At 38.2% G+C, this 16,705-nt stretch overlaps 3 protein-coding genes across 3 annotated transcripts; all 3 read left to right on the top strand.

Moving 5' to 3' along the window:
- Positions 1-2,389: 2,389 nt before the first annotated feature.
- On the top strand, positions 2,390-4,456 carry LOC121889890 (immunoglobulin kappa light chain-like). Its single transcript, XM_042402115.1, has 5 exons — positions 2,390-2,963; positions 3,117-3,824; positions 3,958-4,071; positions 4,150-4,193; positions 4,332-4,456. Exons 1-5 carry the CDS (start codon positions 2,909-2,911, stop codon positions 4,449-4,451), a joined length of 1,041 nt encoding a protein of 346 aa, XP_042258049.1. The 5' UTR covers positions 2,390-2,908; the 3' UTR covers positions 4,452-4,456.
- A 2,028-nt stretch (positions 4,457-6,484) lies between these two features.
- Positions 6,485-10,106, top strand: LOC121889421 (immunoglobulin kappa light chain-like). Its single transcript, XM_042401368.1, has 6 exons — positions 6,485-6,614; positions 8,403-8,475; positions 8,598-9,308; positions 9,442-9,555; positions 9,634-9,677; positions 9,816-10,106. The coding sequence occupies exons 1-6, from the start codon at positions 6,576-6,578 to the stop codon at positions 9,933-9,935; spliced, it is 1,101 nt and encodes a 366-aa protein (XP_042257302.1). The 5' UTR covers positions 6,485-6,575; the 3' UTR covers positions 9,936-10,106.
- Positions 10,107-13,337: 3,231 nt separating this feature from the next.
- On the top strand, positions 13,338-16,499 carry LOC121889889 (immunoglobulin kappa light chain-like). Its single transcript, XM_042402114.1, has 6 exons — positions 13,338-13,501; positions 14,843-15,001; positions 15,155-15,860; positions 15,985-16,112; positions 16,191-16,234; positions 16,374-16,499. The coding sequence occupies exons 2-6, from the start codon at positions 14,947-14,949 to the stop codon at positions 16,497-16,499; spliced, it is 1,059 nt and encodes a 352-aa protein (XP_042258048.1). The 5' UTR covers positions 13,338-13,501; positions 14,843-14,946.
- The last annotated feature ends 206 nt before the right edge of the window (positions 16,500-16,705 follow it).

Raw genomic sequence — 16,705 nt, 5'->3', positions numbered from 1 at the left:
ACATTAGATTTCAGCATGTCAAAGGGTTATTTTAGTGCCCTATGTCTACTGGAGTGTAAAAGGTAGTTTATAGTAAATGCTGAAACCTGATACATTGTATATGCTAAGATGCAATACATGAATGCAAGGGCTGACATCATGACTACAGTAGAGATAGGACAACTGTATAGCAAACTCCACTATGTAACAGGTAAGCATGACACTTTTCACAGGCTGCTGATATGTTGACTAGAGTTTATAAACATAATCAATACACACAGACATGCAATCATTTCCTATTCAGGCTCTTTTTACAGTTAATATTTCAGCTGAATGCAGGTTAGCTATTCTGTGATTTAAATGTCTATTACTAACATACCTTTCAATTAAGCAGCTGTTCTGTTTTTACTTTCATGTCTGTTCTCTGTGACTAGCAGCATGTCCAGGTATATGTGTCATTTTTACGGAGGTTTTTGAGCAGCAGGCTGTCTGTGCAGCTCAGGTCAGGTCTGTCTCTTACAACCCTGTATCCACTTCTGTCTTCTTAAAGGTTCAGTTTTTTGGTTCAGCAACTTATAAAAACTTAGTTCTGGGTTCTTTATCCTGTTGGTAGTGCATCCAATCACACAGCAGCTTTTATGCATTTCCTGTTGTTTGCAAGCAGAAGTGACAAGGAGGAAGCTCCACGCAACACAAAGTCAATGGAGGGCAATGCATTGTTTTCCCCTCCAGAGTGGGCGGGACTTAATCGGCTCTGTCTCTACAGTGCAGGTCAAAAATATACAAATGAATCCTAAGGGCCGATTCTTTTGCGGGTTCAATACGTACCGGACCTGCTGGTACGTACTGTATCAAGGAAGTACTAGTAGTCATGTCAACACTAACAAAAGCCCTCACCTTCTCCAGTCTATTCTGCTTATGTTACCAAACTAATTGCCAGCAAAGTGGAAACATTGCGATGTTAAATAATGCTAAAACTCATTTGAGTACTGTGTAAAACTGTTTATTTGTTAGGCAGTGCAGGTGACTGGTGACAGACTGACAGGTTTTCCCCTCCTACTTACTGTAGCTGTATTACTAGTACTAAAAACCTGTATACTAGACTCTACTCAACTGCTGATACTGATATAACTGATACCATTCAGACTTGCTGCCTTCAACACATCCTGTACATGCTGATGCGCTGTCTGTTCATGTAGAGTCAGACACAGTTTGTTAGCCTGTTAGCTTGTTAGCCTGTAGATACTTTGCTACTTGCAGACTTTGGAGATCCTTTCTACTGCAGTTTGGTTGATAAGATACTTTGACTACTTTAGTGCCTGTTAATAATTGTTTTGCATTTTGATTGAAATGTCTTTATTTTCTCCAAGTCATTTCTTATTTTCGCATATGAGTTTATACCTTTCTTTATTTACTACAAAAATCATACACATGTAACACAATTATCACTGTAAATAAATAAAAAAACAAACAGATGCAATAAAATATCAGCTATATTTACAGCCCAACATTTTGAAAGGATAATGAAGCATAAATATATTTACTACCACTTGATACACACACATCTGGTTAGAGTGACCTGGTTATATTGACCTCTCAGGCCACTATAATACATACTAGGTCACTAGTACACCCAATGCAATGGTAAATGGACTGTACTTGTAAAGCATCTTCCGACCACTCAAAGCACTTTTACATTATGTGTCACATTCACCCATTCACGCACACATTCATACGCTGAAAGGGTAGAGGGGCTACCATGCAAGGTCCCAACCAGCTCTACCTCCTGAGCCCAAGCCACCCTAACAAACAACTAGAAAACTTGAAATACTTGATACATTTAGAAGTCTGTCATCAAGTATACTAAGACAACTCAAATATTGGAACTTCCCAGTACTAATAGGGAACTACATCCAGAACCACTTGCATGTTGGTTTGTTTACATCTGAGGCTGTGGATAGTTCAGTGTCTGTTTGACAATGTTAATAAATGCTGTAAATCCATTTGTAGTAGTTACACAGCTGGGATTACTCTCATCCATGGACATTTCTAGATCTTCTGAGTCTGACAGCTACAGGTCCCACTCTGCAGAAAAAGTTTTCCTCTTCACTCTTCAGGAGAACAGTGACTTCAGGAACAGCAGCAGTCTCTCTGATGTAACCGTTACTGTACGTTGTCTTTCCTGACAGTCCTGTTGCCTTTCTGCCTCCATTCTTCATATTTCCTCTTTCAGTTGTTTATCTCCTCTCTGTGGTGGCAGGACGTAGAGTGAGTCATCCACTAATTAGATTCCAAATGCAAAAGCCTGTCTAACTTTATGCTTAGTGGTGATTGAACTGATTTTATTTGATTTCTGTTACCAGTCCAGTAAAATGGAGGTGAATGGAATTTATTATTACACTCAAAGCATCAAACAAACACATTAGAAAATCAGCAACTTCTCTGTTCAGAAACAGTGTCTTGCTTACTCAGGACAATTCACAGTTAGATCATTTAAAAGAAAGCATGCAGCTATTTGTATCTGGGTTTTATAACAGTTATATTCTTTAAAAATCTATTTCCTCATTAAGTTACAACTACATCTACCAACTGATCTGCATCATGCTGTGTCTCTAGTGCACTTCACAGGTAGTTAAATATTCAAGCCTGCCCACTATGACCTGCTACATGATTATACTAGATATTTAATTTTTAGTCATTTTAAATTGAATGCCAAGATGTGAGCTGTTTTTTTTATATATATTTCTGTCATCATGTGAATGTTGTCGAGAGACAAACTTCACATTATAGGTTGAAGTGAACATGTGATCATGTTTCCTTAATAGGACACGCAGTATGACTTCTGGTTGGCCAATCAAATGCAGTCTTGTCTCTGAAGAGTGAAGAAAAGATCATAGCTCTTTTCATTTCACACGACAAGTTGAACACGATGACATCTCCAGTGTTTGCTCTCTATCTCACATGTCTGTTTTTGGGGAAAACAGGTGAGTTGTGTTTTTGTGATTCCAACTTGTTTCTTTAAGAGTGTATGCTCACTCCTCATACAAATGATTCTAATATTTTTAATGTACTGATTACGCTCAATTCTATCACATTAAGTTAACAAAAAATTTGCTCTATTTCTCATTTTACTACAGCTCAGACAACTGCTCTGAAATTCTCCTCTTCTGTTCGTCAAGACAGTAGTTTTATATCAGCTAATGTTGGTGACAGCGTATCTCTGAGATGTTCCTATGAAGGTGATGTTGCAGCAAAGCTTTACTGGTATAAACAAACTCTGGGACAGAAACCAAAGATCATCTCCATCCTCTACGACTACAAAAGTAATGGCACTTTTTATAATGAATTCAGCAACAATCCTCGCTTCACACTGGATACTGAAAACAGTAAAAATGATTTGAAGATCACAGATTTGCACATTTCAGACTCAGCTACTTACTACTGTGTTAGTAGCTATTTATACACGTTAGAATTTTCAGAGAACATTATTGTCAGTGTAAAGGGTTCAGGTAACATCCAAGCTTTGGTCCATCAGTCGGCATCTGGGAGCATCCAGCCAGGAGGCTCTGTGACTCTGAACTGTACAGTACACACTGGGATCTGTGATGATGGAAATCACAGTGTTTACTGGTTTAAAAACTCTGAAGAATCTCAACCAGGAATCATTTACACACATGGAGGCAGCAATGATCAGTGTGAGAGGAACAACAACACACAAACATACACCTGTGTCCACAACTTGCCAATGAAGAGTCTGGATCTTTCTCATGCTGGGACCTACTACTGTGCTGTCGCCTCATGTGGACAGATACTGTTTGGAAACGGGACCAAGCTGGACGTTGGCTGTAAGTAACTTTCTAGCAGACATCGTTTCATCTGATCAATACATGATTACTCCCTAATCAAACTTAACATCAAAATAGAGATAAATCTGAGAGCTGTGTAATATCTCTTTATGTCTCTCTGCAAATGAGGTAGACTCTGCTGTCTTGGTGTATTTCTTGAGTGGAGCTTTGGTGTTCACCACCATCCTCAGTGTTTTACTGGCTTTCTCAGTGTACAAGATGAAGAGAATCAGCTTACAATCTGCAGGTAACTGTTTATATCTGACAGCTTGTATTCACTGAACATGACTTTGAATAAAGTTACTTTTTCTGTTTTCACAACCAGAGTCTCAAGCAACATTTTCAGCTTCCTCCACAACAAATGGCGAGGTAAAACTTATTTAACTGTTGAATTAATATTTAAACACATTTTTAACACAACCATTATTGTTGGAGAGTTTTTTGGACATTGTGTTGATGTTTGTCAGGATCCATATTGTTATCAACTTGTACATGTTTTGTTACCAGAGTTACCAACACACAGACAACCTGCATTATGCTGCTTTAAGTGTGAACCTGCCCAACAGATCAAGAAGAGCGAGGAACAACACCAAGAATGAATGTGTGTACTCCAGTGTAAAGCAGTAGAATTACATGTTACATTTCCAGTTTTAAAGTTTTTCATTTTTTTTGTTTTTATACAAAAATGTAGATTTCTTATTGTAAGAAGAAAAATTGTACAGATAATTTTTAATACATTTGAATAAATTCCATTTTGATGAAACTAGTAAATGTATTGTATAAGCACAGATTAATTGATGACTCATGGCCTTTGTTTTTATACATACATTTTATATCATTAGTGATCACATAAATAATATAAGTTGATTATGGATCACTTTGACCTTGAGATAATGTGTGTGGGTGTGAGTTCAGTCCCTGGTAGCATTAACTGCAGCTTCATCATACAAGTGTGCCTGGTGGCATCATGTGAATCAGAGAAATCATGTAACTGACATCACTCACTCTAGTTAGTGGGTGACTCTCATGTTCTGGCACAAAAGTAAAATGGCACAGGACGGTTTTTATACTGACCTTCAGTACTTGAATCCACATATGTCCAAGTCAGGTACAATATATGAAGTCTGGATATGTAACAATGTAACAGGCTGGAGGAAGATCCCACTTTCACTCAGTGACTTCATTTGAAAACAGGATCTAGTAGATCTGTTATTAATTCACTCACTATTACACAACCAGGTTATAATTGTGTCTTCCCACTGTGTACTGTGTTCTACTGCACATCCAACATGCAGCCACTGTTTCAACATTTACTGCTGAAAATACAGAGAAATACTTAGTGTTTGATTGTTTTTACAAAACAAGCTTGTATACAGACTTTGTTCCAGTGTGCAGATTTGGATAAAAATATGAGACTGACTGATCTATGAGGTGATTGGTTACTTAAAGGAAATTTACGGTATATTTCCCTGATGAATTTTCCATATATGTGGTCATTGTGACTCAATGAGTCATGCTAACTTTGCACTCGCCAGCATCAATATAGAGATTCATGGATATGAAGACTCACACAACACAACATATATCGGAGTATATACTGGTGCTTTATGAGTGTAACTTCGACCCACCACACATTACTGCATCGACTGTATACTGAGCTGCATCTGAGTGCACAGCAGCACTGTGACTGAACACATGCAGTTACACACTGATGGAGGACTGCAGCAGCTTCTTTGTGCTGCTTTCACTATGCAGCCCATGTAGAGCAGGTTTAAGAGGGGAAAAGCTTTCATGAAATACAGTGGTTATACATTTTGGCACTTTTTTGATGATAAACACATGTTGAAAAGAAAAATAATTTGTGGTTTTTAGCAGGATGTAAGAGTGTTTCCACTCTCACAAGGATATCTCTTGAGCCAAATCCACTTAAAGGAAAATTCCAGTTCATTTCAACCTGATGTATTTCCCATAAATGTGGTTATTGTGGTTCTGTGTTTCATGCTAATTTTGCTCTGTCCAGCTCTGTTATAGAGATTCAGGGAATTCACAAAGACGTCTGTCATTGGGACAAACTGCTGAGACTCCTTCAGCTTTCCAAATAAACATGAATCACTTCAAAAGTGTGTTTCTCAGTCTGAACGAAAGTAAAGAAAGAAACTAGCTGTCTGTAGTAGCCATAATGGCTAACTGCATAGAGAACAGAGACAGAGTGCACCGCATCATACTCTGAAAACCCCGCCCACCGGTGGGGAAAACAGTCAGCGCCATAATATGCAACCAAGGGCTGAAATGCTAACAAAATGCCTCTAGCTAGAGAACAAAATTAGATTTCAGCATGTCAAATGATTATTTTAGTGCCCCATGTCTACCAGAGTGTAAAAGGTAGTTTATAGTAAATGCTGAAACCTGTTACATTGTATATGCTAAGATGCAATACATGAATGCAAGGGCTGACATCATGACTACAGTAGAGATAGGACAACTGTATAGCAAACTCCACTATGTAACAGGTAAGCATGACACTTTTCACAGGCTGCTGATATGTTGACTACAGTTTATAAACATAATCAATACACACAGACATGCAATCAGGCTCTTTTTACAGTTAATATTTCAGCTGAATGCAGGTTAGCTATTCTGTGATTTAAACGTCTATTACTAACGTACCTTTCAATTAAACAGCTGTTCTGTTTTTACTTTCATGTCTGTTCTCTGTGACTAGCAGCATGTCCAGGTATATGTGTCATTTTTATGGAGGTTTTTGAGCAGCAGGCTGTCTGTGCAGCTCAGGTCAGGTCTGTCTCTTACAACCCTGTATCCACTGTTTTTGTGATTCCAACTTGTTTCTTTAAGAGTGTATGCTCACTCCTCATACAAATAATTCTAATATTCTTAATGTACTGATTATGCTGAATTCTGTCACATTAAGTTAACAAACAATTTGCTTTATTTCTCATTTCACTACAGCTCAGACAACTGCTCTGAAATTCTCCTCTTCTGTTCGTCAAGACAGTAGTTTTATATCAGCTGACCAGTACAGTCATATAATTTAGTTTACGGCTCAAAAAACACGTTCTAATGTGCAGTAATGTTACCTCTTTAAGAGCACTAGTCAGAATACCATAGACTGTAAAAATAATGGACATAGCCACTGTGACATCACCGACTGGTTTGTGGACTCCCATTCTAAGCCTTGAGTTTGCATTTTGACTGTCGCCATCTTGGATTTTTGGAGCCAGAAATGACGATATTTACATGAGAGGATTGAGCTGATCCTAATGCTAGCTGCTAGCTTGGTTAGCAAATTGCATTTACAATCTATGATTAACTGTGGTAATGCAAATGCTAATGGTATTTTTCACTAGTGAACACAGTCTTAAACCATTAAAACACAATGTACTTACTGGAAAAAACTCCTTAGAGGGTCTTTTAGCACAACCAAATGCTGAACAAGACTTTTGTAGGTGACCAAAATGTTACAATTAACTTTCATCAACTGAAAACACACTGAAATAGCGACAATTACAGCTACATCTATACTCTGTGAATCTGGGGTTACGCTATGGTTACGTTACCTAACCAACGATGTCGCCGTGGAAGTGACTTGCCTGTGACGGTACCCACCTGTCACTCAATGCAGCCCTGCCCTTAATTATGCCTAACTTTAAGCATTAATAAAAATTTAAATGGGTGAGCTATACAAAAATGTACCCCCTGTACAGTTGTCATGAACAAGGAAATTAGTTATAAGCAAAACTGTGTTTTGTAACAGGCTGTAAACATGTTTATTTCTGCTGTGAAGTTGGGCATTTTAACATGGGGGTCTATGGGGATTGACTCGCTTTTGGAGCCAGCCTCAAGTGGCCATTCAAGGAACTGCAGATTTTGACACTTCTGCATTGGCTTCAATTTTCAGCCTCAGATGTTGCTGCTTGGATCTAACTCTAAGCTCTATAAAAAAGATTTTTAAAAAAAAGATCTACAAAACCATATTTTTCCACTGATGCTACCACTAGTGGTATCTAGCTATGCAGATAGTTTGGGCTTTATTCGTCTTCTGCCTCCACCCCCAGTGCAACAGAGTTCTTATTTGTAGTGCTCAAAGCATCAAAAAGTTATTTTGGACTACAGCTGAGAAAAAGGGGTTTATCTCCTCCAGCTTAGATAGAAATGATGTTAAGATTGTGTACATCTGACAAATGATCTTTGCCATGCTGTATTTGTCGTCTATTTCAGGGGTATTATATTATCATGGGGGTAAATATTATCATGCCTGCATGTTATCTGCTGAACGTGACAGTCAGTCCATTGCCAAATCTCAACCACAACTGGTCTCCACAGTATGTCCTCACTGGTGTTTATACTGCATAATTAGTTTATGTTTCCCTAATATTAAATAAGATGCCAAGATGGAGAGCCTTTGTGTTCTTCATGTACCTCTCACCATGTGAACCGTCTCTAAAAGCAAACATGTGATCAAGTTTCCTTATTAGGGCACACAGTGTCACTTCAAGTTAGCCAATCAAACGTAGTCCTGTCTGTAAGGAGTGGAGTAACTATCGATATACTGTCATTCAGCACAGACGTTTGAACACGATGACATCTCCAAACTTTGTTTTCTATCTGACATGTCTGTTCTTGGGGAAAATGGGTGAGTAGTGTTTTTGTGTGCCCAGTTTTTATCTTTCAGTGTGAGCTCACTCTTCATGCAAATGTTTAATTTTTCAATGTGCTGATTTCTATAGCCAAAATCTCTCTCTCATCTTACTACAGCTCAGGTGACCAATCTGAAATTGTCCTCATCTGTGCACCAAGAGAGTGGTTTTCTATCAGTTAATGTTGGGGAAAAGCTGTCTTTACAATGTTTCTATGAGGTTGATGTTTCAACATGGCTGTACTGGTACAAGCAAACTCTGGGACAGAAACCAAGGCTCATCTCTACCTTCTACGTGCAAGACATAAATGGCACTTTTTATGATGAATTCAAGAACAATCCTCGCTTCACACTGGATACTGAAAACGGTAAAAATCACTTGACGATCTCAGAGTTACGTCTTTCAGACTCAGCCACTTACTACTGTGTGAGTAGACTATCATACAAATTTGAATTTGCAGAAGGAACTGTTGTCAATGTAAAGGGTTCAGGTTTGAACATCCAAGCTTCGGTCCATCAGTCGGCATCTGAGAGCATCCAGCCAGGAGGCTCTGTGACTCTGAACTGTACAGTACACACTGGGACCTGTGATGATGGAGAACACAGTGTTTACTGGTTCAAAAACTCTCAAGAATCTCATCCAGGAGTCATTTACACACATGGAGGCAGGAATGATCAGTGTGAGAGGAACAACAACACACAAACACACACCTGTGTCCACAACTTGCCAATGAAGAGTCTGGATCTTTCTCATACTGGGACCTACTACTGTGCTGTCGCCTCATGTGGACAGATACTGTTTGGAAATGGGACCAAGCTGGACGTTGGCTGTAAGTAACTTTCTAGCAGACATTGTTTCATCTGATCAATACATGATTACTCCCTAATCAAACTTAACATCAAAATAGAGATAAATCTGAGAGCTGTGTAATATCTCTTTATGTCTCTCTGCTAATGAGGTAGACTCTGCTGTCTTGGTGTATTTCTTGAGTGGAGCTTTGGCGTTCACCACCATCCTCAGTGTTTTACTGGCTTTCTCAGTGTACAAGATGAAGAGAAACAGCTTCCAATCTACAGGTAACTGTTTATATCTGACAGCTTGTATTCACTGAACATGACTTTGAATAAAATTACTTTTTCTGTTTTCACAACCAGAGTCTCAAGCAACATTTTCAGCTTCCTCCACAACAAATGGCGAGGTAAAACTTATTTAACTGTTGAATTAATATTTAAACACATTTTTAACACAACCATTATTGTTGGAGAGTTTTTTGGACATTGTGTTGATGTTTGTCAGGAGCCATATTGTTATCAACTTGTACATATTTTGTTACCAGAGTTACAAAGAAGCAGACAACCTGCATTATGCTGCTTTAAGTGTGAACCTGCCCAACAGACCAAGAAGAGCGAGGAACAACACCAAGAATGAATGTGTGTACTCCAGTGTAAAGCAGTAGAATTACATGTTACATTTCCAGTTTTAAAGTAATATTTTTTATTTTTATTTTATTTTATTTTATTTTCATATTATCATGTAGATTTAGAAGTTGATCTTGAGATAAATATTTTTTATAGCTTCTTTAATCTTAGATGAGGTTAGTTAATGTGCACATTTAGCAAACGTCTCTTTGTTGCTTTTATCTTTGTGGTTTTAAGCAGGATTTCATATGGTAAGATGATAATCTGTATTTGAAATACTGAGACAGTTTTTAATACATTTGAATAAATTCCATTTTGATGAAACTAGTAAATGTATTGTATAAACTGAGATTAATTGATGACTCATGGCCTTTGTTTTTGTACATACATTTTATATCATTAGTGATCACATAAATAATATAAGTTGATTATGGATCACTTTGACCTTGAGATAATATGTGTGGGTGTGAGTTCAGTCCCTGGTAGCATTAACTGCAGCTTCATCATACAAGCGTGGCTGGTGGCATCATGTGAATCAGAGAAATCATGTAACTGACATCACTCACTCTAGTTAGTGGGTGACTCTCGTGTTCCGGCACAAAAGTAAAATGGCACAGGAAGGTTTTTATACTGACCTTCAGTACTTGAATCCACATATGTCCAAGTCAGGTACAATATATGAAGTCTGGAAATGTAACAATGTAACAGGCTGGAGGATGATCCCACTTTTACTCAGTGACTTCATTTGAAAACTGGATCTAGTAGATCTGTTACTAACTCAGTTGCTATTACACGACCAGGTTATTATTGTGTCTTCCCACTGTGTACTGTGTTCTACTGCACATCCAACATGCAGCCACTGTTTCAATAGTTACTGCTGAAAGTACAGAAAAATACTTAGTGTTTGATTGTTTTTACAAAACAAGCTTGTATACAGACTTTATGCCAGTTGTGTGCAGATTTGAATACAAATATGAGACTAACTGACCAGTGAAAAGAAAATTTATGGTATATTTCCCTGATGAATTTTCCATAAATGTGGTCATTGTGACTCAATGAGTCATGCTGACTTTGCACTCGCCAGCATCAATATAGAGATTCATGGATAAGAAGACTCACACAACACAACATATATCGGGGTATATACTGGTGCTTTATGAGTGTAACTTCGACCCACCACACATTACTGCATCGACTGTATACTGAGCTGCATCTGAGTGCACAGCAGCACTGTGACTGAACACATACAGTTACATACTGATGGAGGACTGCAGCTGCTGCTTTGTGCTGCTTTCACTATGCAGTCCATGTAGAGCAGGTTTAAGAGGGGAAAAGCTTTCATGAAATACAGTGGTTATACATTTTTGGCACTTTTTTGATGATAAACACATGTAGAAAAGAAAAATAATTTGTGGTTTTTAGCAGGATGTAAGAGTGTTTCCACTCTCACAAGGATATCTCTTGAGCCAAATCCACTTAGAAGAAAATTCCGGTTCATTTCAACCTTGTGTATTTCCCATAAATGTGGTTACTGTGGTTCTGTGTGTCATGCTAATTTTGCTCTGTCCAGCTCTGTTATAGAGATTCAGGGAATTCACAAGGACGTCTGTCATTGGGATAAATTGCTGAGACTCCTTCAGCTTTCCAAATAAACATGAATCACTTCAAAAGTGTGTTTCACAGTCTGAACGAAAGTAAAGAAAGAAACTAGCTGCCTGTGGTAGCCATAATGGCTAACTGCATAGAGAGCAGAGACAGAGTGCACCGCGTCATACTCTGAAAACCCCGCCCACCGGTGGGGAAAACAGTCGGCGCCATAATATGCAACCAAGGGCTGAAATGCTAACAAAATGCCTCTAGCTAGTCAACAACATTAGATTTCAGCATGTCAAATGATTATTTTAGCGCCCTATGTCTACCAGAGTGTAAAAGGTAGTTTATAGTAAATGCTGAAACCTGTTACATTGTATATGCTAAGATGCAATACATGAATGCAAGGGCTGACATCATGTGTATATAACTGTATAGCAAACTCCACTATGTAACAGGTAAGCATGACACTTTTCACAGGCTGCTGATATGTCAACTACAGTTTATAAACATAATCAATACACACAGACATGCAATCATTTCCTATTCAGGCTCTTTTTACAGTTAATATTTCAGCTGAATGCAGGTTAGCTATTCTGTGATTTAAACGTCTATTACTAACATACCTTTCAATTAAGCAGCTGTTCTTACTTATAAAAACTTAGTTCTGGGTTCTGAACCCTGTTGGTAGTGCATCCCACCACACAGCAGCTTTTAGGCATTTCCTGTTGTTTGCTAACAGACAGAAGTGACAAGGAGGAAGCTCCACGCAACACAAAGTCAATGGAGAGCGATGACTTGTTTTCACCTCCAGAGTGGGCGGGACTTAATCGGCTCTGTCTCTACAGTGCTGGTCAAAAATATACAAATGAATCCTAAGTGCCGATTCTTTTCCGGGTTCAACACGTACCGGACCTGCTGGTACATACTGTATCCAGGAAGTACTAGTAGCCATGTAAACACTAACAAAAGCCCTCACCTTCTCCAACCTGTTCTACTTATGTTACCAAACTAACTGCCAGTGATCAAAATGGAAATATTATAATGTTAAATAGTGCTAAAACTCATTTGAGTACTGTGTAAAACTGTTTAGTTGTGAGGCAGTGCAGGCGACTGGTGACAGACTGACAGGTTTTCCCCTTCTACTTACCGTAGCTGTATTACTAGTACTAAAAACCTGTATACTAGACTCTAATCAAGTGCTGATACTGATACAACTGATACCATTCAGACTTGCTGCCTTCGACACATCCTGTACATGCTGATGCGCTGTCCATTCATGTAGAGTCAGACACAGTTTGTTAGCCTGTTAGCTTGTTAGCCTGTAGATACTTTTCTACTTGCAGACTTTGGAGATCCTTTCTGCTGCAGTTTGGTTGATAAGATACTTTGACTACTTTAGTGCCTGTTAGTAATTGTTTTGCATTTTGACTGAAATGTCTTTATTTTCTCCAGGTCATTTCTTATTTTGTTATACATGTCAGTATTAACTGCAATAATCATACACATGTAGCACAATTATCACTGTAAATAAATAAATAAATAAAACAAACTGATGCAATAAAATATCAGCTGTATTTAGTTTACAGCCCAATATTTTGAGACGATGTGTCCTGGTTAATGGCCTGAGAGGTCACTATAATGCACACTAGGTCATTAGTGCAACCACTACTAGAAGACTTGGAATACTTGATACATTTAGAAGTCCATCATCGAGTATACTGAGACAACTCAAACACTGGAACTTCCCAGTACTAATAGGGAACTACATCCGGGACCACTTGCATGTTGGTTTGTTTATGTTGGAGGCTGTGGATAGTTCAATGTCTGTCTGAAAATGTTAATAAATGCTGTAAATCCATTTGTTGTAGTTACACAGCTGGGATTACTCTCATCCATGGACACTTCTAGATCTTCTGAGTCTGACAGCTATAGGTCCCACTCTGCAGAAAAAGTTTTCCTCTTCACTCTTCAGGAGAACAGTGACTTCAGGAACAGCAGCAGTTTCTCTGAGGTAACTGTTACTGTACGTTGTCTTTCCTGACAGTCCTGTTGCCTTTCTGCCTCCATTCTTTATATTTCCTGTTTCAATTGTTTTATTTCCTCTCTGTGGCGGCAGGACGTACAGTGAGTCATCCACTAATTAGACGATTGGTGGGTCAATGCCTGGCTCCTCCAGTCCACATGTCAAAGTGTCCTTGGGCAAGATACTGAACCCCAAATTACTCCCAATGGTTGCCGTCATTGTGTGAGTGTGTGTGTGTGAATGGGTTAGCATTAGAAGCATTGTGGAGAGCTTTAGATATAAAAGCACTATATCACTCCTGATGAGTAGGTTGATGTGTATTGTAGAGCACTCTGAGTGTTCAGTAGACTTGAAAAGCGTTTTATAAGTGCACTCATTTACCACCTGTGTACTCTGGCTCAAATAAATACAGTTGGCCAGTCAAAGTGAAATGACTCACAATTGCCCTCATAACAGTCCACCAGATAATCCAATAATTGCATTTAGTTTTTTTTAGTTTCCTTACAATCTAACCGCAGTGAAAGTCAGCCTCATACATATACACAAATTGGATGAATAAGCTGGGTGGTTCAGTTCACCAGTGAGCTGCCACGGACTTTTGTGAATCACCAGAATCTCTATAACAGAGCCAGAGAGAGGAACATTACCTGAAACATAGAGACACAATGGCCACATTTATGGGAAATACATCAGGTTCAAATAAACCGGACTTTTCCTTTAAACACTTAAAAGTGCAGCATCCTTATCAGGTCAAACTTGTCTGATTATATCGACTCTGTAAGATGAAAAGCCCGCAATTTCAAATGCAAAAGCCTGTCTAACTTTATGCTTAGTGGTGATTGAACTGATTTTATTTGACTTCTGTTGCCAGTCCAGTAAAATGGAGGTGAATGGAATTTATTATTACACTCAAAGCATCAAACAAACACATTAGAAAATCAGCAACTTCTCTGTCCAGAAACAGTGTCCTGCTTACTCAGGACAATTCACAGTTAGGTCATTTAAAAGAAAGCATGTAGTTATTTGTATGTGGGTTTTATAACAGTTATATTCTGTAAAAATCTATTTCCTCATTAAGTTATAACTACATCTACCAACTGATCTGCATCATGCTGTGTCTCTAGTGTACTTCACAGGTAGTTAAATATTCAAGCCTGTCCATTATGACCTGCTACATGATTATACTAGATATTTAATTTTTAGTCATTTTAAATTGAATGCCAAGATGTGAGCTGTTCTTTATATATTTCTGTCATCATGTGAATGTTGTCGAGAGACAAACTTCATATTATAGGTTGAGGTGAACATGTGATCATGTTTCTTTAATAGGACACGCAGTATGACTTCTGGTTGGCCAATCAAATGCAGTCTTGTCTCTGAAGAGTGAAGAAAAGATCATAGCTCTTTTCATTTCACACGACAAGTTGAACACGATGACATCTCCAGTGTTTGCTCTCTATCTCACATGTCTGTTTTTGGGGAAAACAGGTGAGTTGTGTTTTTGTGATTCCAACTTGTTTCTTTAAGAGTGTATGCTCACTCCTCATACAAATGATTCTAATATTTTTAATGTACTGATTATGCTGAATTCTATCACATTAAGTTAACAAAAAATTTCCTCTATTTCTCATTTTACTACAGCTCAGACAACTGCTCTGAAATTCTCCTCTTCTGTTCGTCAAGACAGTAGTTTTATATCAGCTAATGTTGGTGACAGCATATCTTTGAAATGTTCCTATGAAGGTGATGTTGCAGCAAAGCTTTACTGGTATAAACAAACTCTGGGACAGAAACCAAAGATCATCTCCATCCTCTACGACTACAAAAGTAATGGCACTTTTTATAATGAATTCAACAACAATCCTCGCTTCACACTGGACACTGAAAACAGTAAAAATTACTTGAAGATCACAGATTTAAACATTTCAGACTCAGCTACTTACTACTGCGTTAGTAGCTATTTAAACAAGTTAGATTTTTTGGAGGGCACTACTCTCAATGTAAAGGGTTCAGGTTTGAACATCCAAGCTTCGGTCCATCAGTCGGCATCTGAGAGCATCCAGCCAGGAGACTCTGTGACTCTGAACTGTACAGTACACACTGGGACCTGTGATGATGGAGAACACAGTGTTTACTGGTTCAAAAACTCTGAAGAATCTCAACCAGGAGTCATTTACACACATGGAGGCAGGAATGATCAGTGTGAGGGGAACAGCAACACACAAACACACACCTGTGTCTACAACTTGCCAATGAAGAGTATGGATCTTTCTCATGCTGGGACCTACTACTGTGCTGTCGCCTCATGTGGACAGATACTGTTTGGAAACGGGACCAAGCTGGACTTTGAGCGTAAGTAACTTTTTAGCAAACATGGTTTCATCTGATCAATACATGATTACTCCCTAATCAAACTTAACATCAAAAAGGAGGTAAATCTGAGAACTGTGTAATATCTCTTTATGTGTCTCTGCAAATGAGGTAGACTCTCCTGTCTTGGTGTATTTCTTGAGTGGAGCTTTGGCGTTCACCACCATCCTCAGTGTTTTACTGGCTTTCTCAGTGTACAAGATGAAGAGAAACAGCCTCCAATCTACAGGTAACTGTTTATATCTGACAGCTTGTATTCACTGAACATGACTTTGAATAAAATTACTTTTTCTGTTTTCACAACCAGAGTCTCAAGCAACATTTTCAGCTTCCTCCACAACAAATGGCGAGGTAAAACTTATTTTTACTGTTGAATTAATATTTAAACACATTTTTAACACAACCATTATTGTTGGAGAGTTGTTTGGACATTGTGTTGATGTTTGTCAGGATCCATATTGTTATCAACTTGTACATATTTTGTTACCAGAGTTACAAAGAAGCAGACAACCTGCATTATGCTGCTTTAAGTGTGAACCTGCCCAACAGATCAAGAAGAGCGAGGAACAACACCAAGAATGAATGTGTGTACTCCAGTGTAAAGCAGTGGAATTAGAAATGTTGCATTTCCAGTTTTAAAGTAACATTTTTTATTTTATTTTATTTTATTTCGTTCTATAATGTAGATTTAGAAGTTGATCTTGAGATAAATATTTTTTATAGCTTCTTTAATCTTAGATGAGGTTAGTTAATTTGCACATTTAGCAAACGTCTCTAAGGTGTTGCTTTTATCTTTGTGGTTTTAAGCAGGATTTCTCATTG

Source organism: Thunnus maccoyii, chromosome 22 (assembly GCF_910596095.1).
Source record: "Thunnus maccoyii chromosome 22, fThuMac1.1, whole genome shotgun sequence".
NCBI lineage: Eukaryota > Metazoa > Chordata > Actinopteri > Scombriformes > Scombridae > Thunnus > Thunnus maccoyii.
The sequence above is the reverse complement of the archived record's forward strand: the minus strand, read 5'-3'. Positions and strand labels throughout refer to the sequence as shown.

What these genes read in the sequence shown, in the direction of transcription:
- LOC121889890 (XM_042402115.1), top strand. Translation starts at nt 2,909, where the DNA reads ATGACATCTCCAGTGTTTGCTCTCTATCTCACATGTCTGTTTTTGGGG. An exon ending in TCTGTTTTTGGGGAAAACAG is followed by an intron (nt 2,964 to 3,116) that starts GTGAGTTGTGTT and finishes ATTTTACTACAG; the next exon opens with CTCAGACAACTGCTCTGAAA. An exon ending in AATCAGCTTACAATCTGCAG is followed by an intron (nt 4,072 to 4,149) that starts GTAACTGTTTAT and finishes TTTCACAACCAG; the next exon opens with AGTCTCAAGCAACATTTTCA.
- LOC121889421 (XM_042401368.1), top strand. Translation starts at nt 6,576, where the DNA reads ATGGAGGTTTTTGAGCAGCAGGCTGTCTGTGCAGCTCAG. An exon ending in TCTGTTCTTGGGGAAAATGG is followed by an intron (nt 8,476 to 8,597) that starts GTGAGTAGTGTT and finishes ATCTTACTACAG; the next exon opens with CTCAGGTGACCAATCTGAAA. An exon ending in CCTCCACAACAAATGGCGAG is followed by an intron (nt 9,678 to 9,815) that starts GTAAAACTTATT and finishes TTTTGTTACCAG; the next exon opens with AGTTACAAAGAAGCAGACAA.
- LOC121889889 (XM_042402114.1), top strand. Translation starts at nt 14,947, where the DNA reads ATGACATCTCCAGTGTTTGCTCTCTATCTCACATGTCTGTTTTTGGGG. An exon ending in TCTGTTTTTGGGGAAAACAG is followed by an intron (nt 15,002 to 15,154) that starts GTGAGTTGTGTT and finishes ATTTTACTACAG; the next exon opens with CTCAGACAACTGCTCTGAAA. An exon ending in AACGGGACCAAGCTGGACTT is followed by an intron (nt 15,861 to 15,984) that starts TGAGCGTAAGTA and finishes TTTATGTGTCTC; the next exon opens with TGCAAATGAGGTAGACTCTC.